General features: G+C 52.8%; 1 protein-coding gene across 1 annotated transcript; it reads right to left on the reverse strand.

The window, feature by feature from the left end:
* Window positions 1-364: 364 nt before the first annotated feature.
* DEF6 (DEF6 guanine nucleotide exchange factor) lies at window positions 365-21,889 on the reverse strand. Its single transcript, XM_084754878.1, has 11 exons — window positions 21,738-21,889; window positions 14,423-14,563; window positions 13,778-13,963; window positions 11,308-11,544; window positions 11,070-11,216; window positions 7,338-7,446; window positions 6,925-7,223; window positions 4,466-4,632; window positions 4,179-4,377; window positions 1,667-1,757; window positions 365-1,499 (listed from the first exon to the last, which is right to left on the reverse strand). Exons 1-11 carry the CDS (start codon window positions 21,831-21,833, stop codon window positions 1,279-1,281), a joined length of 1,893 nt encoding a protein of 630 aa, XP_084611004.1. The 5' UTR covers window positions 21,834-21,889; the 3' UTR covers window positions 365-1,278.
* Window positions 21,890-24,006: the final 2,117 nt, after the last annotated feature.

Genomic DNA, 24,006 nt, shown 5'->3' on the forward strand with positions numbered 1-24,006 from the left:
CGGACGCGACAGTCCCCATGGCGCACACACACGCACACACATGCACATATACGCACACACTATAATATTAACTCCTGGATATGGCTAAGCGCGGTTGTGCCTACCTGTAATCTCAACCCTGACTCAGGCTGAGTTGGAGGCTATCCTGGGCTATAGAGCGAGAGCCTGTCTCAAGCAACAGCACACAGTTTTTGGACAGCACTAAGAGGCTAGGAATGAGGAGTCCAGAAAAACACCTGCATTTTGGAAATCCCATCCAAGCATCAGGAGTGGAAGGCACCGCTCCCACCCCCCACACCCCCCAACCGCCCCCCACCCCGGCCAAATGGAGAGAAGAAGGAGGAGTCTTTGACACAAGCGACTGAACTGTTTTTTGTTTGTTTGTTTGTTTGTTTGGCGTACGTTTTGGAGGGCTCACTCTGTCGTGGCAGGGAATGGGTGGTGAAGCAGTTGGTGGCTTCCCCCAAGATGCTTTTTACATCCGGGCAGGACAGGAAGCAGAGAGCATAGAGTGACCCAGTACCCAGGAAAGTCCCACCTGCTTGCTAGAGGCTCTCTTGTCTGAGAGAATACGGGATGTAGCGGGTTTGGACTGCTTTGGACGCGCGATCCCCCATCTCCCGGAACCTCTATCACTGTAGTCATACTGACCCAGCGCTTAGGGGAATGAAGTCTTATGTGGGTGGCCTCGAGGCACACAGCAGATGCTCAATAAAACACTTCAGATCCTAGTAACGATGATGCTTGCTACTGCGCACGCTCCTCACAGGCCCTCCACCGCGGGGACTATGGGCATCTCCGTCAACCCATGCGGGGAGTGAAGTTCACCCACGAGAAAGCGGCACAGCCAGGTTCGGCCCACAGTACGTGCTCCTTACCACCTCGCCACACCTACTGTCTCTGGGAAGGAGGGACGGAGAGGCAGGAGCAGCGGGCACATGGGGGTTGGGGAGTTTTATTTGGAAGTCCGCCTCCGTGACTCGGCGGTAGTCTGAAGGGATGATGACCTTTGGTTTGTTCGCTTTTCTCTCCCAGCCCTGGTGACAGGGTCCTTGAGGCGGAAGCACAGAGCCATATTTTCAAGTATGAATATCCCACACATCCTCCACGGTCTGGGCCTGCTAAGAATGGCAACCAAGTCCCATCCTCGGACTGGCTTCTGGTCAGCGGGTGGTAGCACCAGGACCTTACCAGAGTGGGCGGGGCCACCCACAGGCCCGCGGCAGGGGGCCGGGTCCGAGGAGACACAGCGTTGGAAGAACGAGGGGTCAACAGAAGCTAATTTTCTGGCGCTGGATCCAGCTGATCTTCCTGAGAGGCAGAAGCCAGGGCGGGGGTCTCACCCCCACCATTGAGGGACTTCTGTTCACTGCTGTTGGCCGAAAGGGTTCTGCTGCCTTGGGAACCCCAGCGGGTCAGGCGCTTTAGAGAGGAGTCCCGGCGGGCAAGGGCAGAAGGCTGGAAGCCGGTGAAGGAGCTGCTGGTGGTGGGGCGCTTGTCTGGCAGAGAGAAGGGAGGCAGGAAGGAGAAAAGTGAGTCCGGGTGGGAGGAGTGAGGATCTTGCCTCAAGCCTGGGAGAGGGGAGGTCTTTGGCCTTCAGTTCCACGTTTGTGACCCAGGAGATCTGGGCAGCGCCCCCTTTTCTCCCAAGACAGGGAAAGCTCACCTCCGGGCTCAATTGGGTGCATGAGTCTGTTCATCTGGACGTTCCAGTGTTTCACATTGGTGCTGGCCTGGCGCAGCTTCCGCTGGGCAGCCTGTAGGGCAGGGTGGTGGGAGTGGGTCAGAACTGCGTCCATGGCGGTGGGGGGCTGCTCGCCTACTTATCACCTCCCTAGGAAACTCCTGCAAGGCTGGGCATTCTAATGCTAGCCCTTGGGGCGTGGGGGCGGGGGAGGGGCGGGGGGAGCAGGGCCTGGGCTACATAATGAGAGGCTATCATGGACTACATGAGATCCCATCTCAGAAAAGGGAGCCTGAGCCGGGCGTGGTGGCGCAGGCCTTTAATCCCAGCACTTGGGAGGCAGAGGCAGGCGGATCGCTGTGAGTTCGAGGCCAGCCTGGTCTACAGAGTGAGTGAGTGAGTCCAGAGCTACACAGAGAAACCTTGTCTCAAAAAAAAAAAAAAAAAAAAAAAAACCAAAAAAACAACAAAAAAAAAAAAAAAAAAAAAAAGAAAGAAAGAAAGAAAGAAAGAAAAGAAAAGAAAAGGGAGCCTGAGAGACATCTCAGTGGTCGACAGTACTCGCTGCTCTTGCAAAGGAACCAGGTGTGGCTCCCAGAACCTTCCGGGCAGCTCACAGCATCTGTAACTCCAGTTCCATGGGATCCAGTGCGCCTTCTAGTCTCCCAGGACACGCGCATGCCTGTTGTTCATGTACACATCACATAAAATACATTGATCTTTAAGAAAACAAAAATGCCAGGCATGGTGGTGGCGCACGCCTTTAATCCCAGCACTCCAGAGGCAGAGGCAGGTGGATTGCTGTGAGTTCGAGGCCAGCCTGGTCCACAAAGTAAGTCTAGGACAGCCAAGACTACACAGAGAAACCCTGTCTCAAAACAAAACAAAACAAACAAACAAACAAAACAACCCCAAACAAAACAAAACAAAACAAAAAAAGATTTGTTTGTAATGCTGGCACAGTGGCACACCCCTGTGATCCTAGCACTGAGGAGGCAGAGGCAGGCAGATCTCTGGGAGTTCGAGACCAGCCTGGTCTACAGAGTGAGTGAGTGAGTCCAGGACAGCTACTTAGGAAGGTATCATTTAAAACTGTGTATATCATGTTTGGGTGTAGGTATGTGCACATGAGTGAAGGTGCCCATGCACAGAGGCTGGAGGATCCACCGGAGCTGGAGTCACAGGTGGTTGTCAGGGAGCTGATGTGGGTGCTGGGATTCGAACTCTGGTCCTCTAGAAGAGCAGCAAGTGCTCATAACCAATGAGCCATCATTTCAGCTCCAATAAAAAGCTTTTTAGACAGGGTCTCACTATGTAGTTGGCTGACCCGAACTCATTTGGTAGACCAGGCTAGTCCAGAACTCAACGGAGATCCATTTGCCTCTGCCTCCTGAGTGCTGGGATTAAAGGCCTGTGACGTCATACCAAGCAAAAGCTTTTAAAAATGTATTTATTTGACTTCTTTTTTTATGGCACAGGGTCTCATGTATTCAAACTCACTGGCCTCAAACTCACTATGTAGCGGATGAGGACCTTGAACTTCTGATCTCGAGTGCAAAGTTACAGCCACAATGCCTGGAACAAATAGTGCTGGGAAAGAACCCAGGGCTCTGTGCACGCTAGGCGTGCAGCCTACGACCGAGCCACATCCCCAGATCCTAAAGGCATTAGTGGTAAGGACAAACCACCACTGCCGCCACAGCCACCACCCCCACAGCCAACAACAACAACAAAACATCATCGGCCTGGAGAACGGAGCAGCAGTTAAGTGCGCTGGCTGCTTTTAGAGGACCAGGGTTGGATTCTCAGCACCCACGTGGTGGCTCACAATCCTTTGTAACTCCATTCCCAGGGGGATCCAACAACTGATACCTTGTGGCCTCTGTGAGCACCGCTAACACGTGAGACACAGATGTACATGCACTCATACACACAAAAATTAAAAACATTAAAAAAAAAAAAATCAAACACCTAAGCCGGGCGTGGTGGCGCAGGCCTTTAATCCCAGCACTCAGGAGGCAGAGAGGCAGGTGGATAGCTGTGAATTCGAAGCCAGCCTGGTCTACAAAGCGAGCCTAGGACAGCCTAGGCTAACACAGAGAGACCTTGTCTCGAAAAAACAAAAACAAAAACAAAAAACAAACAAAAACCACCTATAACTCTTAATCTATAGATGTTCAAACTCCAAGTAACATTGTACAAATTTAGGGCTTAAAGGAGTCGGAGGGGGAATTCTTCCCCAGTCAATAGGACTGACAAAGGGTGTGTCGGTATTTACATACTAGCTGCCATGCATTAGCATGTTTCATTGCGCTAACAAGAGTTATGTTTCCTCTCCCGGATGAGAAACTTCGGACAGAGGTTAGGCAGTTTGTAGGCGGTAACGCAGCCAGCTGAAGACAATGAAAGTTTGAAGAAAGGTAGCTCGGCTCTGGGGTAGACGCAATGACATACTGGCCCCTCCTGCTTCTCCCGGTTCCCGCCGGTGCCTCACCTCCACGTCCTCGTCCGCCCTCTGTCGGTTCTGCCGCACCTCCTCCAGCTGCTGCTGGGCGCGCTGCAGGGAGCGGCTCTGCAGCGCCATCTCCTGCTGCAGCTCCTGCTTCTCCTGCTGCGCTTGCTCGATGTAGCGCTCTTGCTCCTCCTTCAGATGCATCAACTGCTTCAGCCTCTCCTCCTCCTCCTCCAGGAGCCTGCCGGAGCACCGGGGACGGCTCAGAGCTGAGGAGGGAGGGTCCGCGCAGGCGCCGGCGAGAAGGGGACCCTGGTCCTCGTGCCTACCTGGTCTGGGCGAGGCGCACGGCCTCCTCGTCCCGCCTAGCTTTCACCTCCAGTTGCAGGGCTTCCTGTAACCGCTCCTGCATCTCCTCCAACTCCGCGATGCGCTGCCGCTGCCGGGCCGCCTCTTCCTTCTTCAACTCCATCTCAGCCTGCATCGAGGCGCGGGCCTGTGGGGAGCGTAGAGCGGGTCAGGGGAGAAAGGACCCGCTACTGGCTCCCCAACCCCTCCCATCCCCCAGCCCCCCTGGCTCTGCCTGGTTGTGGGTATGAAGGGTCTTTTGTTCGGGGCTCCTGATCCGACCTGTCCAACAGCCCTGATACCTCAAATTATTCTTTCCTTGCACTGGCCTTAGAAACAGTAATTAGACGCCTGCTGGGTCTGTAGCTTGGAGGCAGAGGGCTTGCCTAGTATGCCCACAGCCCTGTGTTTGCTATCCAGCACCTCACACAAGACAACACCAGTTATAATTACATGTAATTAAACATCATAGTGTGTTATATTACAATAAAACAACATATTAAATGAAGGTAAGCCCTTCCTAGCTCCTACCCTAACAATTATAATCTCATTATGGCGGGTGTCAGGGACTGCAATTATTATTATTATTATTATTATTATTATTATTATTATTATTATTATTATTTTGATTTTTCAAGACAGAGTTTTCTGTGTAGCCTTGGCTGTCCAGGACTCACTTTGTAGACCAGGCTGGCCTCGAACTCACAACGATCCACCTGCCTCTGCCTCCCGAGTGCTAGGATTAAAGGCGTGCACCACCACTGCCCAGCTAGGGACTGCAATTATTACAAAACCCAAAAGTTACTGAACTCTTCCCCTTACCCCCCAGGAAACAGAGTCTCTCTGTGTAGCCCTGGCTGTCCTGGAACTCTCTCTGTAGACCAGGCTGGCCTTGAACTCACAGATCTACCTGCCTTGGCCTCCTGAGTGCTGGGATTAAAGGTGTGAGCCACCACTGCCAGCTTTTTTGTTTTGTTTTGTTTTGTTTTGTTCGTATTGTTTCATGTGCATGGGTGTTTTGGCTGCATATATATATGTCTGTGCACAACATGTGGTCAGTGATCCGCTGGCCGGTTATGAGCTGCGGTGTGGGTGCTGGCAGTCCGAGCTAGGTGCTCTGAGAAAGCAGCCAGTGCTCTTAACTGCAGGGCCATCACTCTAGCCCCACTTTGTTCTTTTTTTTTTTTTTTTTTTTTTTTCGAGACAAGGTTTCTCTGTGTAGATTTGGCTGTCCTAGGCTCACTTTGTAGACCAGGCTGGCCTCGAACTCACAGCGATCCACCTGCCTCTGCCTCCCAAGTGCTGGGATTAAAGGCGTGCGCCACCACGCCTGGCTCCCCACTTTGTTCTTTTGAGACAGGATCTCAGGTAGTCTAGGCTGGCCTCAAACTCACTAAGTAGCAAGGATGACCTTGAACTCTTGATTTTTTCCTATCTCCACCTCTTCAACAGATTACAGGTGTGAAATACCCTGCGTGGCTCTATTGAATTCCTTACAACCGTTTCTTCACTTATCACCAAGAACAGAAATCTAGGTACTGATACACACTTAGTGCGTGTCTGAGCTCATACAGCTCTGAAGGTGGAGGCGTGCCGGGCGCACATGCCACAGCATGCCTGCGGCGGTCAGAGGGCAACTTTGTGGAGCCGGTTCTCTCTGCCCACTTTTTGGGGGGGGGGTTTCCAGGAATAGAATGCAGGACGTTTGTGCGGCAGGCGCCTTCGCCCACTGAACAAGCTCTCTATGGCCGAGAACTGAGTTTTCTCAGATTTTAACTTCAATTGTTTCTTGTGCCCTCCACGTGCATCCTACCTACCAATCCTCCCCTCTAGTCCCCAAACTGGTTTTGTTAAATTTTAGTTCATATCTAGATTGATTTCATTCCAAACGACTTGCAATCACGAGATCTTAAGCAGCTTCTTTGGCCCAAGTCCTGCCCCGGAAGAGGTTTCTGGACTAGCTCCCATTCTGCACCAGGGGTTTGCCCAAGGCTATACCCACTGTTCCGGCCCCACCCCACCACCCACTAGGCCCCACCCACAACAGCCTCCATTCTATGGGCTCCACCATTTGTCCAGGACCCACTCCAAACTATTCCCCTCAGACCCCCTCAGGCCCCGCCTCTAACCTCCGACCAGCCTCTAAGTTCCACCCTATCTAGGCCCCTCCCATAGCATCCTTCAGACTGTAGGTTACGCCCTATACCTAGGCTTCATCAGGTACCTAGGCCTGGTCCTCTTCCCGTCACGCCCATGTCATGACCCATCCCTTACCTCTTCCCAGACCATGCCCCCAGGATTCTCGAGCCCCACCCCCACCCCGCCCAAGGCTCCACCCTGTACCCTAGTTCTGCCCCTAGTGCTCGCCCGGCATCTCAGAATTCTCCGGCCCGCAGGCTCCGCCCTCTGCCTAAGCCCCGCCCCTCTGGACCAGGTTCACCTGCTCCGCCTCCCGCAGCTGGCCCTCCAGAGCCTGCTGTAGCTCTTGATGCTGGCTGCGGCGGCGCTCCTCCTCCTCCTGCAGCAGCCTCTCCGCTTGCCGCTGCGCCTCCTGCAGCAGCTCCAGCTCCTGCAGCTTCCTCTCCTTCTCCTCCTGCAGCTGCTGCAGCCGCAGCAGCTCCTCCTCCTTGGCTACCCGGCGCCTCTCGCGCTGCTCCCGCTGCTCCCGCCGCTTCTGCTTCAGGTCCTTGTGCAGCGACGTCTTCCCCTCAGCCTGCAGCCGGATGGCGGTCTGGATGGCTATGGGCAGAGTGGGACGGAGTCAGCCTGAGCCCAGGCCACCAGCGTAAAGGGAGTCCAAGGGCCACTCAGATGAAAAGACCGAGGTCCAGCTAGATCAAGGCCGGCACTCACCGGCCGTCCACTCCTGGCGCTGGCGTGTGTCTGAGGCGCTCATCTCATATGTGCGGCTGGCAGTCTTCACACAAAACATGCAGCGCTTTCCTTCGCGGTCCGGAAGCACCTAGGAGATGGCCGGGCTGGGTGACTTCACTGAGATGGGGGCCACACCTGCCCCAGCTCCTCCTCCTCCTAGCTGACCATCTTCTCTGGGACCTTTCCCACCCAGCCAGAATGCATGGTCTGGGGTGGATGGTTAGCCCCGGGGTGCGTGTATGCCATTTTCATCTTGGTATGTCTCCACAGCTGCTGATTTCCACCTCGTCTCTCCAATGTTACTTGCTCTTCAAGGTTTTGGGGATAGTGGTAACACAGGGGTGTGTCTGGCGCCCTCGCCCTCACTAGCTGCCTTCATTAGCCTTCCTTTTCTTTCTTTCTTTTTCTTTTCTTTTCTTTTTTTTGAAGATTTCTTTATTCATTATTACGTATACAGTGCTCTGCCTGCCTGCATGTACACCCGCAGGCCAGAAGAGGGCACCAGATCTCATTATAGATGGTTGTGAGCCACCATGTGGTTGCTGGGAATTGAACTAAGGACCTCTGGAAGAGCAGCCAGTGCTCTTAACCGCTGAGCCATCTCTCCAGCCCTTTCCTTTTATTTCTTTTCCTTCTCCTTTCTTGTTTGTTTTTCAAGACAGAGTTCTTTTTTTTTTTAAATAAAAGATATATATATATATATTTTTTTTTTTTTTTTTTTTTTTTTGGTTTTTCGAGACAGGGTTTCTCTGTGGAGCCTTGGCCATCCTGGACTCACTTTGTAGACCAGGCTGGCCTCGAACTCACAACTCACAGCGATCCGCCTGCCTCTGCCTCCCGAGTGCTGGGATTAAAGGTGTGCGCCACCACGCCCGGCTTTATATTTATTATTTATACAGTTCTCTGCCTGCCACAAGAAGCCACCAGATCTCATTACAGATGGTCATGAGCCACCATGTAGTTGCTGGGAATTGAACTCAGGATCTCTGGAAGAGCAGACGTTGCTCTTAACCTCTGATCCATCTCTCCAGCCCCAATACAGAGTTTTTTAATGTCGTCCTGGCTGTCCTGGATCTGGCTCTGTAGACCAGGCTGGCCTCCAACTCAGAGATCCACCTGCCTCTGCCTCCCTAGTGCTGGGATTAAAAGTGTGGGCCACCACCGCCTGCCTGGGTTTTTGGGTTTTTTTCTTTGTTTGTTTTGTTTTTGTTTTTGTTTTTTGAGGCTATGTAGCTTTGGCTGCCAGTAACTCACTATGTAGGCCAGCCTGGCCTTGAGTTCACATAGTTTCTCCGGGTGCCAAGTGCTGGGATTAAAGGTGTGGGCCACCACTCCTGGCATACATTTTTAATGTAAAAACAACAAGAAAAAAAAAGCCTGTAATACTTGGATCCCACTGGTGAAAATATCAGATGATGTAACTGTTGAAAAAAAATGGCATTTCCTCAAAAGCTAGAATAATCACATGGTCCAGTGATGCTGTTCCTATGTAAGTATGCACCAAAGAGAAATGGAAATATACCCAACAGAAACATATCCAGAGCCGGGGGCGCGGGGGCTGGATCGACAGTTCAGGAGTTAAGAGTGCTTGCTTCTGTCTCCTGGAGATGGGCTGGGTCTGGTTCCCAGCACCCACACGGCTACGCACAACCATTCTTAACTCCAGTTCTAGGAGATCCGACTCCTCTTCTTACCTCCTCGCGTTCTTGAGCACATATGGCGCACATACGTACACTCAGGCACACATACAATTAAATGAACATTTAAAACCTAAGAGTCCAGTGCCAGCTGGGCGCAGTGGCATGTGCCTGTGATCCCACAACTCAGGGAGGCAGAGGTGGATCTCTGTGAGTTCGAGGCCAGCCTGGTCTACAAAGTGAGTCCAAGACAGGTCAGGCTACACAGAGAAACCCTGTCTCAAAAAATAAAAAAGCAAGCAAGCAAAGTGTCAGGTGTTAGTTATTTTTGGAGTTGTTGGCCAATGGGGTGCCATGACAGGCTACTGGAATTTGTCTTCAGAACCTGACAATAAGACACGTGCCTCAGGACACGGCAAAACCAAGCTGGTATGAACCTGGAAGCTTCATCTCTATTGGCTAGCTTTCATAGTGCTGTAAGGAGCATGATGCCGGCGCGAAGCCACCATCAGCCGTGCCTCAGCGGCCAAGCTTTCAGGTTACAGTAGTGACCGGCCAGGAAAGACACGCCCACTGGGGGGCGATAGTGGTTCGAACGTCATGGGAATGACCAGTCACGTTCTGATTGGCTCCAAGTCCCACTTTCATGGGTGAGACTCATACCTGACACCATTATTCGGCTACCTATGGGGCTACATGGTCACAAGCCCTAGAGGGGACTCCACTGCGGCCATGCTCCTAAACGGACAGAGTATTAAACTGACTCCTAATGATTCATCATTCTTCCCACAGGCCAGTGCATCTCGCATCCTTCATTTCAGGAACTTCTGGTCCCAGAAGATGGTGCCAGAGAATGAAGAGGGGTCAGGGGTGATCTCAGAAGAGGGCGGGAAGACTATATTAAGCACTGAGGTGGCTGATGACTACAAGGAAACATCGTCTTCTGTACATGGCAGGGCCGCTGCACAGACGAGCTCACAGCAGTGGTGACAGCCTGTCCACAACCTGTACACACCCAAGCCGGACACAGTCCCAATATGGAGAGCAGAGGTGGGCACACTCTCCCAAGCCCAAGCAGGGGGTCCTACTGGCAATTGTTAGCTGCTGGGAGAGGAAGAGCCTGTTTTCTCTTAAGAGTCAACCACTCTCACAGCAGGGCGGTGGTGGCGCACGCCTTTAATCCCAGCACTAGAGAGGCAGAGGCCGGTGGATCGCTGTGAGTTCAAGGCCAGCCTGGTCTACAAAGTGAGTCCAGGACAGCCAATGGCTGAGACAGGGACGGACCCTGTCTTAAAAAACAAAACAACAACAACAACAAAAACTAAAGCAGATAGTTCCTGAGGAATGACATCCCAGACTAAACTGTGGTTTCCATATATATATGTGCATGTACACCTATTAAAAAAAAGTACAAGTAGCCGGGCAGTGGTGGCACACGCCTTTAATCCCAGCACTTGGGAGGCAGAGGCAGGAGGATCGCTGTGAATTCGAGGCCAACAGCCTAGTCTACAAATCAAGTCCAGGATAGTCAAGGCTACACAGAGAAACCCTGTTTCGGGAAAAAAAAATGTGCCAGGAACATGCACACAATCCCAGTATTTGAGAAGTGGAAGCACAGGAATTAGGAATTCAAGGTCAGTCTTGACTTTGTAAGTTCAAGGCCACACTAGACTACAAGAAACCCTGTGCCAAAGGAAAACAAAACAAAACTGGGAAGATCTGCTGTGGAGTGTAGCCATGACCCAGGCATGGCCTCTGGGCTCTACCGAAGTCTCATAATCCACCAATGAGTTCGCATCTGCTTGTTGGCTTTAGTCTTTTTAAAGTGCTGATGCTGGGCTTGTATGGCAGAACACCCGTCAGTCATGAAGGAGACCCCAGGTTTGACCACTAACACTAACAAACGGGGGGGGGGGGGGGGGGGGGGAATGCCGAGGTGGATGAGAAAGGTCTCAAGGCAGCCATTTTGTGCGTCTGAGCTACGCAGGCCTAATCTAAGCGGAAACGCCACAGTAATGTCCCCTTTTCCTCCACCCTTGCTCCCGACCCCCTTGTCTGCACCCTGTGCCCTCACCTCCACACAGCAGTGAGCGTCCAGGGGGATGGTGCCTCTCTTCTCTTTGCACTCTTCACTCCCAAAGTAGCAGAGGCAGCTGGGTTGCAGCTGGAACCAGCGCTCCGCCCAGTTTCTCCTCAGGTGCCCTCGCTTCCACAGATAGCCCTGCGGCCAGAGGCAAGTCAGTGAGCGAGAGGCCTCCATCGCCCCCACCCCCCATCCCGATGATCCTCTCAGAGCTCCTGGCTCGGCTGACCTGTTTTAGGATGTCTTGGATGAGCTCCTGGTAGACTTCTTGGATGGCCATGCTGAGGGAGTCCCGCCCCACACCCCGCAGGCAGCGGCCTGAGTTGAAGAGCTCCAGGAACTGCCAGACGCTGAGTCCCCCCGACGTCTGCACTGCTTGGGCGTCCTGGGCCAGCAGCTCCTCCAGCTCGCCTAAGCTCATCTCCAAGCTGAGGCTGCCCAGAAGCTTCTTCAGCAGATATTCAACCTGGAAGGGGGAGGGAGGTCGGGTGACCTCCTCAGCAACCACTCCAGGGCGCGGGACAAGGGCTCAGGGAGCCAGGAGAGAGGATGGGGGGGGGGGGCGTAACACTAACTGCACCCCAGACATCCTGGCTCTTCCCTGTCCTAAGAACAAGTCCTTTCTGCCGTAAACTAGATGTAGGATCTTGTTGGGCTTGGTGGCGTATGCCTTTAATCCCTGTGCTTGGGAGGCAGAGGCAGGCAGATCTTTGTGAGGGCTTTTTTTGTGGGGTGTTTTTGGTTGGGGCAGGGGGAGGTTTAGACAGGGTTTCTCTGTGTTGCCCTATCTGTCCTGGAACTCGCTCTATAGACCAAACTCAGAGATCTACCTGCCTCTGCCTTCCAAGTGCCGGGATTAGTGGTGTGTGCCACCACGGCCTGGCCAAGATCTCTGTCAGTTTGAAGCAACCCTGTTCTGCATAGTATGACCTAGTTTTGATAAATTAATAAATTAAAAAAAAAAAAAAGAATGGGGTCAGGTAGAATTTGATAGGCCAACCAGAGTGGCAAGTCACAGTGACAGAGATGGTATAAGAACCCTCTTACCAGCCGGGCATGGTGGCACATGTCTTTAATGCCAGCACTCGGGAGGCAGAGGCAGGCAGATCTCTGTGAGTTCGAGGCTGGCAGTCCAGGACAGCCAGGGCTGTTAAACAGAGAAACCCTATCTCGAAAAACCAAAAAAAAAAAGAACCAAAGAACCCTAGCCAGGATGGTGGTGGTGCACACTTTTAATCCCAGCAACTCAAGAGGCAGAGGCAGATGGCTTTCTGTGAGTTCGAGGCCAGCCTGCTCTACAGCGTGAGCTGTAGGGCAGTCAAGGCTATACAGAGAAATCCTGCCTTGAAAAACAAAAAAGAAAAAAAAATCCGGGCATGGTAGTGCATGCCATTAATCCTAGCATTCAGGAGACAGAGGCTGTGAGTTTGAGGCCAGCCTGGTCTACAAAGTGAGTCCAAGACAGCCAAATCTACACAGAGAAACCCTATCTTGAAAAAAAAAAAAAAAAAGAACGCTGCTACCCAATACCCTCAACTTTCCATATGACAAAAACCAAGGACCAGTGTGGTAAGTGACTCACTTCGAGTCCCACAAGTGGGAAATGGCCAGTGCTTCATTTGGATTTCTAATTCTAAAGCCAACCCCAGCCCCCTGAGACCCTTCCCTGTGTGAGGGCCGTGGGACTAGGGCTGGGGGTGTAAGCAGGGCGGGCACAGGAAACCATGGTGTAGGAACAGGAAGTGGTGGTTGGGGTACATCCTGCTTCAGTTTGCTCTCACAGCAGCAAGAGCCTTCCTATTCTCTGAGGGGCCCCTTGCCCCAACTGGCAGGGACCTGATGTCACACTGGCAGTCTTGGGCAACTCTCTTTAGGGGTGCCATGGGGGGTGGTTAGTAGAAGGCATTAGTTCAGACCTCGGAGTTCCTCCAGAACTAAGGAGGCAGGGCCCAGACTCCTGGTCTCTTCCCCCAGCATGCCCTATATCTTGGAGTCTGTTGGGCTCTCCAGTCGAAAGAAACAAAGAAAAAGAAAGAAAAGAAACAAAGAAAAAGAAAAAAAGGACCTAAGTCTGAGGCCAGACTTGGTGGCCCACCTTGAGCTCCTCCTGTTTGCATATGGCTTCCTGGCTTCCCTTTATCCTTTTGATATGTTTTGTTTGTTTGTTTTTCGAGACAGGGTTTCTCTACATTATCTTGGCTGTCCTGGACTCGCTTTCTAGACCACGCTGGCCTCGAACTCACAGCGATCCGCCTACCTCTGCCTCCAGAGTGCAGGGATTAAAGGCATGTGCCTCCGCCACCTGGTGCCTCCCTTTATCTTAAAGCACCTTCCTAGGTAACCAGGCGCCTAGTGCTGCTGCTGCTGCATCAAATCCTGCTGTTGGATCCAAATGCCCTTCTTGAACATGCTCGGCCGCCGGGCTGAGCGTGTGCTGCATTTACATCGCTACAGAATCTGAAAGCCTGTGGCTCATTTCCCTCCCCGTCAAGAGCTAGCAAAGCCCCCTGATGGAAGCGTGGTTTTGCTTCTCCTGGAGGAAGGCACCCATGCTGTGATGTGGGCAAATCTCAGGGTCCAGAGAGAGCCAGGCAGGGACTAAAGCAGCATAGAGTGCTGGTGAAGAAAGGGGCCTCGGGGAGGCACAAGGACAACCGGGCCCTGAATAACTCAACCCCTGGGTCTGACGTCACCCTTACCTCATCCACAACCATGACCAGTGGGTACTTGTCCTCAGACAGGAAGTTGAAGAGACACCAGAGCCGGAAGGCATCCTGATTGGAGAGCAGGCTGTTTCCGTTGCTGTCGGTGCGGTAGTTCTTCTTGGCCGTCAGCGTCCAGCACAGCTCATCAAAGTGCTCCTTAACGAAAGCCCCCTCCTCCACCTCCCACCAGGCCTGCGAGTTAGCCAGCTGGCTTCTTGGGTTTATCTAGAAACCCCACTCCCCTCTCCTGCCAAGCCCAAGGCTAAACTCAAGCCGCCTCAGGCACTTCACCAATATCTCCCACCTTCACCCCTTAATTTCCATGGCAACAGTGAGACTAGTTTCTCAGCCCAAGGGAGAAAAGAGGGAAGCCCCCAGGGGGGACAGGATAGCCAAGGGCAACCTGCACGGGTGGTGGCGGGTGAGGAGAGGGGGGTGGAGGTCAGGGTGGGCTTTGGCCGGGAGATGGGGAAGCTAAAATAGAAGACAGACAATGGGGCACAGGCAGCTGGGGTAAGGGGCGGAGGTTGAGGAACAGGGATAGGCAGATTGGACAGAGATGGGAGTTTACAGGGAGGCGGGGTGGGGAGTTGGAATAGAAGGCTAGGTATTAGGGTGCTGGCGAGGGAAGCGCCTCACCTTGTCTAGGATATACTTGTTGAGGTAGGGCATGTAACCTTGACTGGACACAGGGCCATCGTCGTCATCCCGGAAGTGCTCCTCCAGGGCCACAGGGTCATGGGGGATGTGCAGGACGGTGTACAGGTTGTGGGACAGCACCTTGGACAGAAGCAACAGTTCACTTTCCTGCTCTACAATATGAGACCTTGACAGAAAGGCTGACTCCACCTTGCCCACCCGTCCATCCCCACCCTGCCCTGGCTGAGTCCTCCACGGATGACATCCCATCTGACACGCCCGAGCAGAGTCAGCACTTTGCATCGTCCACAGCAAACTATCCGTGTCCCCAGGTGACGGATGAGAAACCTTGATGGCCCCCTCACCTAGGCCACAGCCCCTGGAGGACACCCTTCCTCGCTTTACTTTGTTACTTGTTGGTAGCCAGGACTTGGAAGCTCCCGGGGTGGGCGCTCAGTAAGTGACCAAATGGGAGTTTGGGATTCCAGGCTTGTACAGTAAGAGGCTGCCCGCAAATGCCAGGCTATCTGCGGGGAGGCAGCAAGTGGGCCGATCCAGGGCAGGACCCTTGACTTGGCCACTTTTAATCAAAGCCTAGGGATTCAGGATGCTATGTGCACCCAGGTGAGTCTGATCTGGGACGGGAGCTAGGGAGGGCTCAAAGACTGCTCGTGACAAATGGCCGGTGAAATGGAGGAATAGGAGTGACCGTAGCCATGTGTGGGGGTGGGCACAGGCTGAGCAGATTTATGATGCTAAAACAAAGGGGTTGAGGTTAGTAAAAAAAAAGGGGGGGGGGAGTGGGGAAAGTGGCTTTGGAGAAACTGTTACACTGTTTAATGAGAGACAGTGTCAGTGTCTAAAAATAGTCACTTATTGGGTAGGGCACAGTGGCGAACCTTTAGTCCCAGCGCTCGGGAGGCACAGGCAGGTGGACCTCTGTGAGTTCTAGGCCATCCTGGTCTCCATAGAGTTCCAGGTCAGACAGTAAGACCCTGTCTCAAAGGGAGGAAAAACTCATTATTGTATACTTGCACTCCCTATGTACCAGTGATTTAAACTTTCCTTTTTTTCTTCTTGCTTTGTTTTTGCTTCTTGTTTTCTGAGACAGGGTTTCTTTGTGCAGCCTTGGCTGACCTGAAACTCTGTGGACCAGGCTGGCCTCGAACTCACAGAGATCTGCCTGCCTCTGCCTCGTAGCCACACCCTCCAGGTACCCCGCAGACCATTTTAAATGAGAGCCTTACTTATTCCCATCTGCTGAGTCTCTCCTCCAAGTGCCTCCTCCGTGAGCCCTGCAGAGCCCCAGCCAACCAGCTGCCCTCCAGTGAGGGGAGGGGCCAGGGGAAGCCAGGGACCCTCACTTTCTGCTTGTAGGGTCCCGGATAAGCCCCTTCATACTCTGAGCCTTCGTTTTGTTTTCAATACAATGGGCCATAGCCGCTGTGGACCATGAAGCACAGGATGACAAAGAGCCAGGCCCAGAGTTGCACACAGTGGATGTGAGTTCCTGTCCAGTGTGGAAATACTGAAAAAACTGGGGAAGTGGGGGCTTTAATATCCTGCTGCCAGAGCATGAATATACACACAACATACACATACACACACACACACACACACATAACACACAACACACACAACACACAACACACACACACATAACACACAACACACACACACACATAACACACAACACACACACACACAACACAACACACACACATAACACACAACACACACACACACACATAGCACACAACACACACACACACACACACACACACACACACACACACACACACACCATGTAGTCAAGGCTGGCCTTGAACTCACATTTAACCAAATATAACCCTGAGCTCATGATCTTCCCGTCTCTACATCCCAATGCTGGGAATACAGGTGGATGCTGCCATAACTGACTAAGTTAGGCATCTCTGTTTTGTTAAAGAGTCTATCAGTTTAAAATTGGATGTGGACTGGAGAGATGGTCCAGCAATTAAGAGCACTTGCTGCTCTTCCAGAGGACCAGAGCTCACGGCTGCCTGTCACTCAGGACATTAACTCCTCTTCTGGCCCCTGAGGGTTCCCATACTCGTAACTACACACACATCATCATCATCAACAATAAATTATGTATATATATTAAAATTGGTTATGGTGTTTGACCCAGTATTTCATTTCTTTTCTTTCTTTTTATTTTATGAAGATTTACTTTCTTTTTGTTATGTGATGTGATGTGTGTGCCTATGTGTGGGTATGTGCTCAAAAGTGTGGGCCCCTCAGAGGCCAGAGGAGTCACCAGACATCCTAGAGCTGAAGTTATAGGCTGTGAGCCTTCGGACGTGGGCATGGGGAGCCAACTTTGTTTGTTTGTTTGTTTTCCTTTTCTGTTTTGTTTTGTTTCAAGACAGGGTTTCTCTGGGTAGTCTTGGCTTTCCTGGACTAACTTTGTAGACCAGGCTGGCCTCAAACTCACAGAAATCTGCCTGCCTCTGCCTCCCAAGTGCTGGGATTAAAGGCGTGCGCCGCCACCACTGCCCAGCTCATTTCTAGGTCTTAAATACTGGAGTCACAGTTGTGAGTCACCGTAAGGTTCTAGGAACCAAACCCAGGTCCTCAGGAAGAGCAGCCAGCGCTCTTCACTGCAGAGCCATCCCTAAGGTGTTTGTTTGTTTTAACATTGTGTGTTTGTGTGTGTGTGTGTGTGTGTGAGAGAGAGAGAGAGAGAGAGAGAGAGAGAGAGAGAGAGAGAGAGAGAGAGAGAGAGAGAGAGCTACACACCTCAGAGCGTTCAGCAGTCACTCAGACATGCAACACAGATCCAGGGAGGCCATCAACTGAGCTCTGGGGAAAGGGTTTGGCTTAAAGGTTCTTGTCCTGCCTGGCATGTCTAAGCCTTTAATCCCAGCACTCGGGAGGCAGAGGCAGCCAGATCGCTGTGAGTTCGAGGCCAGCCTGGTCTACAAAGTGAGTCCAGGACAGCCAAGGCTACACAGAGAAACCCCGTCTCAAAAAACAAAAAACAAACAAACAAAAAATCTTATCCTTAAGGCATGGGTGTGACACCCAGAAATACACAAACAGGAGACAGCACATAGTCGTTTTACAGAGCCACTTAATAACTAGGTGGCATGGCTGGAATGCTTAATGATGCATTTTGTTTTTTTAAAATCTATTATTTTAACAGCTCTTGTCTGGAGAGCAGAGGAAAACTCATGGGGAGCCAGTTCTCTTCTTCCAACAGGCAGGTCCAGAGATCAAACTCAGGCTGTCAGGCTTGGCAGCTGGTACCTTAACTGGATGCGCTATCTCGCCAGCCTATCAGTTTGTTGTTCAAGTCTGGACCATATACTGCCTTTATGACAAAGAGTTGCAGAGGCTCCCTCTCTGTAGCCTAGGCTGGCCTCCCACTTCTTCTACCTGGTGCTGGGATTAAGGGTCAGTACCATCTGGCCTAACAGAAAGTTGCTAGTCAACATGTAGGCCCTCTGCAAGAGCAGCCAGTGCCTCTCAACCACTGAGCCATCTCGCCAACCCATTTCTCAGAGGAGCTGACCTCAGACTGCTAACCTTCCCTAGGCGTGTGGGGGTGGGGTAAGGGGGAGGGATCAGGCAGAGGAGGAAACAGCAAGGGTGGAGCCGAGGTGGGCAGGAGCTCACAGCAGATCTCAGTCAGCCCTGGGCCAGGAGGTAGGGACTCACTATTGGAGCTTCACAGGTGAGGAAATGGAGGCTCGGGAGGAAGTGACTCGCTCAGGGTCTAGCTCCGAGGCCCCTTCTGGGTCTCCACGGGAGCAGATGAAACCGAAAAGCCTGCCCCTCGGTGACCTACTGACTCAGAGTTTCCAGGGGTGGGGTCTAGGTGTCTGTTTCCCATACACTGTCATCTGGACTCCCTCACTCGCCCCTTGGCTCCTTGGGTCTAGAAGGTTCTGCGTATCTACCCTTCCCTCTGTGGGTGTCGGGTGGAGCTCTTCTCCCTGGGGATCTAGGTCCAGGGAGAGGTTGGCTTTCACGACTCCACTGACCACAAGAAACGGAAAGGTCTGCCTCTGCAGTGCCCAGCCTTCAGATCCTGGGCAGGGGACAGAGGCGCGCACACAGTGGGAGCCCATGAAAGCACCAGGCAACGACCTCATAAGGCATAAGTAATCTCTCTTTTATCTTTTCTTTTTTCGAGACAGGATCTTAACACTGTAGCCCAGGCTGCCTCAAATTCTCAGCAATCCTCCTGTCTCAATCTCCTGAGGGCCGGGATCATAGGTGTGACCTTGGTGTAGGTTCCAAGTCCTCCTTTTAAAAGACACAGCCAGGCAGCATGGTGTCACAGGCCTTTAGTCCCAGCACTTGGAGGAGGCAGAAGGATCTCTGTGACTTTGAGGCTAGCCTGGGCTACACTGAGTCCTGGGCCAAAGGCAAGATACTACGATGAGAACTCCCAGTCCCCAACTCCTAAATGTTTAATCTGAGTCCATTTGGGCAGGAGAACTCTTCTCAATGCTTTAGTTTCACTGCTCACAGCAAACTAGACAAAACCCATTGTACTTTCTAAGGCAATGCAGAGGGCCTGGGAGAAGACCAGCTCAGCAGGTAGAGGCGCTTGCCCATGCCCTGCCGCTGAGTTCAACCTCTGAGACCTGATGGAAGGAGAGAGCTGGCTTCCTAAGATGTCCTATGACCTTTACATGCACAGTGTGGGTCACATATACCTACACACATCCAGCACACAAGTAAATGCAACACAATTTAAATAAATCGCTAAATAAACAAATAAGAGCCTGGCAGTGGCAGCAGCGGAGGCGCACACCTTTAACCCCAGCACTCACGAGGCAGAGGCAGGTGGATCTCTGTGAGTTCAAGGCCAGCCTGGTCTACAGTTCCTGGATAGCTGTGGCCACACAGTGAAACCCTGTCTCAAAAAAACTGAGTAAGAAGACAAACAAACAAAAACCACACCACACTACACCCACCCCCTGCTACCCACCCCACCCCACCCCCCGGCAAGAAAACCAATAGGAGACATTATAGAAGAAATTGTGCTTCTCCCCCGACCAGCCTTGTATTCTCTAGGAAAAACAAAACCATTCTTCATCCTTTGGACTTGTTTGCTTGTTTTGTTGTTGTTTTGTTTTTGTTTTTGTTTTTTGAGACAATCTCCGGAGTGTCCTGTGTCAGCCCTAAGTACTGGACTCCCAGGTGCACGAGCACAGCCTCATGGGATTTTCCCAGCCCTTCTTTCCCTTCCTCTGGCCGCAGCTCAGCTCGACGCGCCCAAGCTAGCCCTCTACGAGCACCCCTCAGGGGGGAGAGGCAACCCACAGACACAGCTCGACTAGGAGGGGTACAGTCTCCTGCCTGCGGCTAACAGAGGGCACAAAGGCTAGCAACCATATTCATAAGACCAGCTAACCCTCCGCTCAGTGCCACGTCTACAGAAGACGGGGTGAGCCCCGCTGGTGTATCTGGCTCCTCGGCTTCTTCCTCCGCCTCCTGACCACTTCTCCATTACTCGGCTGCCTCTCCCCACCTCCAGCACTATCATTACTTCCACCGAGCCCAGCATCCTCCTCAGTGGGCCTGGGGAAACCCACCCCTCTCATGCAAAGGCCCTGACATTTCTGCCTCACCTCCACATGGCCCAAGACTCTCAGGGTTAGTTCGAGAGTGGGCAGTTCAGGCAGATGTGACATTTACTGTTGATCATGTGTGGCCAGCGATGTCACTGCAATGGGCTTGGCCTGAGCTGTGAAGTGCAGAGTTAAAGGATACACATGCTCAGAGAATCTTCCCCAGAAATAGTCAACCTGTGGGGGGTGGTGGAGGGCTGGGACTGGGGCCAGTCAGAAGTTGGGAGGCCTTCCTGACTGATCACACACACACACACACACACACACACACACACACACACACACACACACACACGGGAACTATTTAAGGGTTGCACCCTCTGCACACAAGGCACACAGAGAGCCGGGAGAGGTGTCAGAGGTCACAGACATAGAACATAGCATCTTGGAGCAAGAAGCCATGTGGCGGGGTATTACAGAAGGAGGGCGGGAGGAGGGTGGGTGTGGGGCCCAGTGTCTACAGGATTGGGGTTCAGATGATCCAGCATCCTTTCTTGGGTGGAAAATTCAACTAGAGGACACGAGCTGGGTGACACAGAAAAGAAGGGTTACCCTGCCTCCCTAGGGGACCATGGGTGGTACTGGATTCTCTTTCCAGGGGAAGAGGGGCATTATCCGCTATATGCTCACAAACCCAGCTAAGGGAAAGCCTGGGACAGATCTAACCGGAGCATCTAAGTTCATAGGACCCAACTCCAGCAATGCGGCAGAGGTGGGACAAGCCTATCCTGTTCCATTTGCCTCCCAGGTTTCCTGTCTGGGTCATTAACAGTGGAAGTTGTGAATACACCCTCTTTTGAGGGGAGAGTGAGAGGAGGGAGAGACAGCCTTGCCTCGTGTTGGCCTTACAGCCTCCAGTGGGGCACTTGATTAAAAAAATTTACAAGAGTGACTAGATCCCTAGCAGGGTCAGAGAATGGGGTGACCTGACACGTTGGCCAACTCTCCTGGGAAGAAGCCGCCTACCCAGGGACGAGAAAGGGTTTCTTCGTCCAGGCCTGAAGGCTTTAAGATGGCAAGAGTGGGAGCAGTGGGGGTGGGTGGGAGTGGGGGGGTTTGAGGGGTGGTCACTGATGGGGCTTTTCCGAGCCTGGCTTCCTTCCCTCTCCCATACCCAGCGTGAGGTCTCAAGGCAAAAGACAAACTTGCCAACCAGTTGTGTTCCTGCGACTGTAGGTGGAACAGGATGGTGAGCCATGGGGCAACTTTGGCCATGGCCCCCCGTAGCTGGTCCACGTTACTGGTTCAGTCGCTGGCTTGCTTTGCAAATGGAGGAGGCTCTTGGCACCAAAGGAAGTAGCTGGCAAGACTAACTAACTGTCTTTCTCCAAAGCTGTGAGGAAGCCACAGGGAGGAGCAGGGTACGTGCCCAAGCTTGACGCCGCCGGGGAACCCGCAAGCAGCTTGGGGAAGGGGCCTGGCTACTGACTCTAGGAACCTCACAATGCCACCTCTACCGTCGTCGGGTCAGGGTACCTGGTTCTGGACAGTGGCTCTGGTGACACAAACCTGGGGCCTCTGGGAAGCGTCCACTGAGCTACTGTGGGCTCTGCTACCCTGCGTCAGCACTCCACCCAGGGCCAAGGCTGCAGGGTGGCAAGGTGCTTCCATGGCTTCCACTGCTGACTCTCGGGGGATGGGAACCGGTGTGGTGGAGCGCCCCCCTAGGCCCCAAGGATGCCCCTCACCTTGAGTTGGGACTTGGAGACCTTGCCGCTCTTCTCCACGTCCAGCGCGGTGAAGGCGTACCAGACGGACTTTAGCAGCTCCTTGCGCAGGGCCATGGCTGAGGCGCCCGCCCCGGCCCAGGGGCGGCTCTCACATCAAGATCCGGTTTCAGGAAATGCAAACGGCTGCAGACCGCAGAGAGGCCCGGGTGCAGAGTGGAGCGAGAGCTCCACCTGCCTGCTCCCTGTGGCTTCCAGGGCTGGCCTGTTGCTCTGGCCGTAATGTGTAGCGGATGTAAACATGTTTTTTGTTTTGATCCCAAGTATGGGATGTGAAATAGACTCGAGTAAGGGTGTGCGGTGTTTTCCCAATGAAAACAGACTTGTGAGAGGACAGGTGATGTTTGTCCACTGGAAGAGGAACCGCCCTCCTGTAGGGGGGCATGGCCTTCGCCAACTGATGAACATCCTAGTACAGACTCTGAGAGGATATATACATGTGTGTGTGTACACACACACACACACACACACACACACACACACACACACACACGTGTGCCCCAAACAAGAGGCCTTTTGGTTTTGACTCTTCATCACTTCCCTTCAAGACGCTCCGAGAGAGAACTGCTCCACGGACCGCTCCAGATTCCAACTGCTACTCTGGGCTCTGGTTGTTGCTCCGGGTTGCAGCGGCTGCAGTTACAGTCACCTTCGCTGAATTGCTGGTTTACTATTGGAATCCTGCCGACTAGGCCAGTGGAATCGCTCCTGGGAACTGAGTCTAAAAAAGAGGTCTACCGCTCCTGTTCCCGTTAACCTCTCTTCCTTCCTGTCTAGGGCAGGTGGGTAGGAAGGGAGGTGTAAGCATTTTTTTTGTGTGTGTGGTTTTTTTGAGACAGGATTTCTCTGTGTATCCCTGGCTGTCCTGGACTCACTTTGTAGACCCGGCTGGCCTCGAACTCACAGTGATCCGCCTGCTTCTGCCTCCCGAGTGCTAGGATTAAAGGCGTGCGCCACCACGCCCGGCTCGGGAGGTGTAAGCATTAAAGAGCCCCAGACAAAGCAGGTCTGGGAAAGGTCGAAGTCTACAATACTGCCTGTCCCACTCCCTCCAGGGGACCAGGGGAACCTTCCCAAGACAGAGCCCGCACTTTGCCTGGCCCTGGCTCTGTCGGCACAGGTAGCCACTTTTGAAGCCTCCTTGTCCCAGAACTTTGCCAGGCTCCCAGTGGTAGCTCAAGAAGAGAGAAAGCACGCCCATCCTGACTCAGAGGGACACAGGTCGTGTCCCTTTGCTAAAGCTGACCACATGGAAGAGCTTGCAGGAGCTAACCCAGAGAGTCTATTCTTAGCAAATGGCCAGTTCCCACCTCACAGAGCTGTGTGGATGCCTGCTGCTGGACACATGGAAAGCAGTGGGCTTGGGACTGGGCATTTCCTTTAGGGCCACCTAGCAGGATCTCAGTGCTCTAGCCAAGCCAAAGAAACCCAACTGGAGGAGAATTGGACCAGCTGCTTCTCCAGGACGGGGTGACTTGGCACTGTGGTTTGCTCTTTCCCCTTCCCTGTGCCTGGGCTAAAAGAGACTTCAGAACACTGCCCACTTTGCGCCTGAGCACTTGAAGATATCGGAGCCTGTATCTAAGCATACAGGGTGACCTTGACAGTGGGGTGACCCTGGAAGTCACGGCAGGGACGGAGCCCTCTTCAGCAATGCCTTCGTTTACCCCAGTGCAATGTCCACACCGACTGGGATGTCCACACACCATGGTGGCCACTACATTTCAGGGAAGCCTTGCTGAGGCTGACTCTGGGAGGCTCCCACCCTCAGGGGAGCAAGCCCAGACCCTCTCCTTCCACGAGGCAGTGTCCAGAGATCATGGGAAGTGGGGTATGGAAGCACACACTGTAGCTCCTCACCTGAAGTTTCTAGAGCTTAGGTTGAGTTTGAGGCATCCAGGCTACAAAGCACAATTCTGTCTCAGAAACAAACTAACAAAAGTCCCCAAACAGCCAATAGCAGCTGTGAGCTTCCTGGGTACCTGGTGGGGGTCTAGGGGAGTACACTTGGCCCTTGATGTTCTGGCTCTGTCCTCAGGTGGCAGGAATGGGCTGGCGACCACTAAAGCCTCAAATAGAGGGCTGGGAAGGGGGGAAGGCACCCCAGTTCCTATAACGTTCCAACACATCTGTGGCCAGACTCACAGCTGTTCTCCATGAGGTGCAGCCAGTGTCTGTCCCATTGTGGCTGCTCCGGCCTTCTCGATGTCTTTGAAATCCCACACCATGG

Source organism: Acomys minous (assembly GCF_964271855.1).
Source record: "Acomys minous genome assembly, chromosome: 13".
NCBI classification, from domain to species: Eukaryota; Metazoa; Chordata; class Mammalia; order Rodentia; family Muridae; genus Acomys; species Acomys minous.

Excerpts from the sequence above, each read along its gene's own strand:
- DEF6 (XM_084754878.1), bottom strand. The coding sequence starts at position 21,833 with ATGGCCCTGCGCAAGGAGCTGCTAAAGTCCGTCTGGTACGCCTTCACC. Across the intron at positions 13,964-14,422 it reads ACAAGTATATCCTAGACAAG|GTGGAGGAGGGGGCTTTCGT; the intron begins GTGAGGCGCTTC and ends GCCTGGTGGGAG. Across the intron at positions 4,378-4,465 it reads GTGCGCCTCGCCCAGACCAG|GCTCCTGGAGGAGGAGGAGG; the intron begins GTAGGCACGAGG and ends GTGCTCCGGCAG.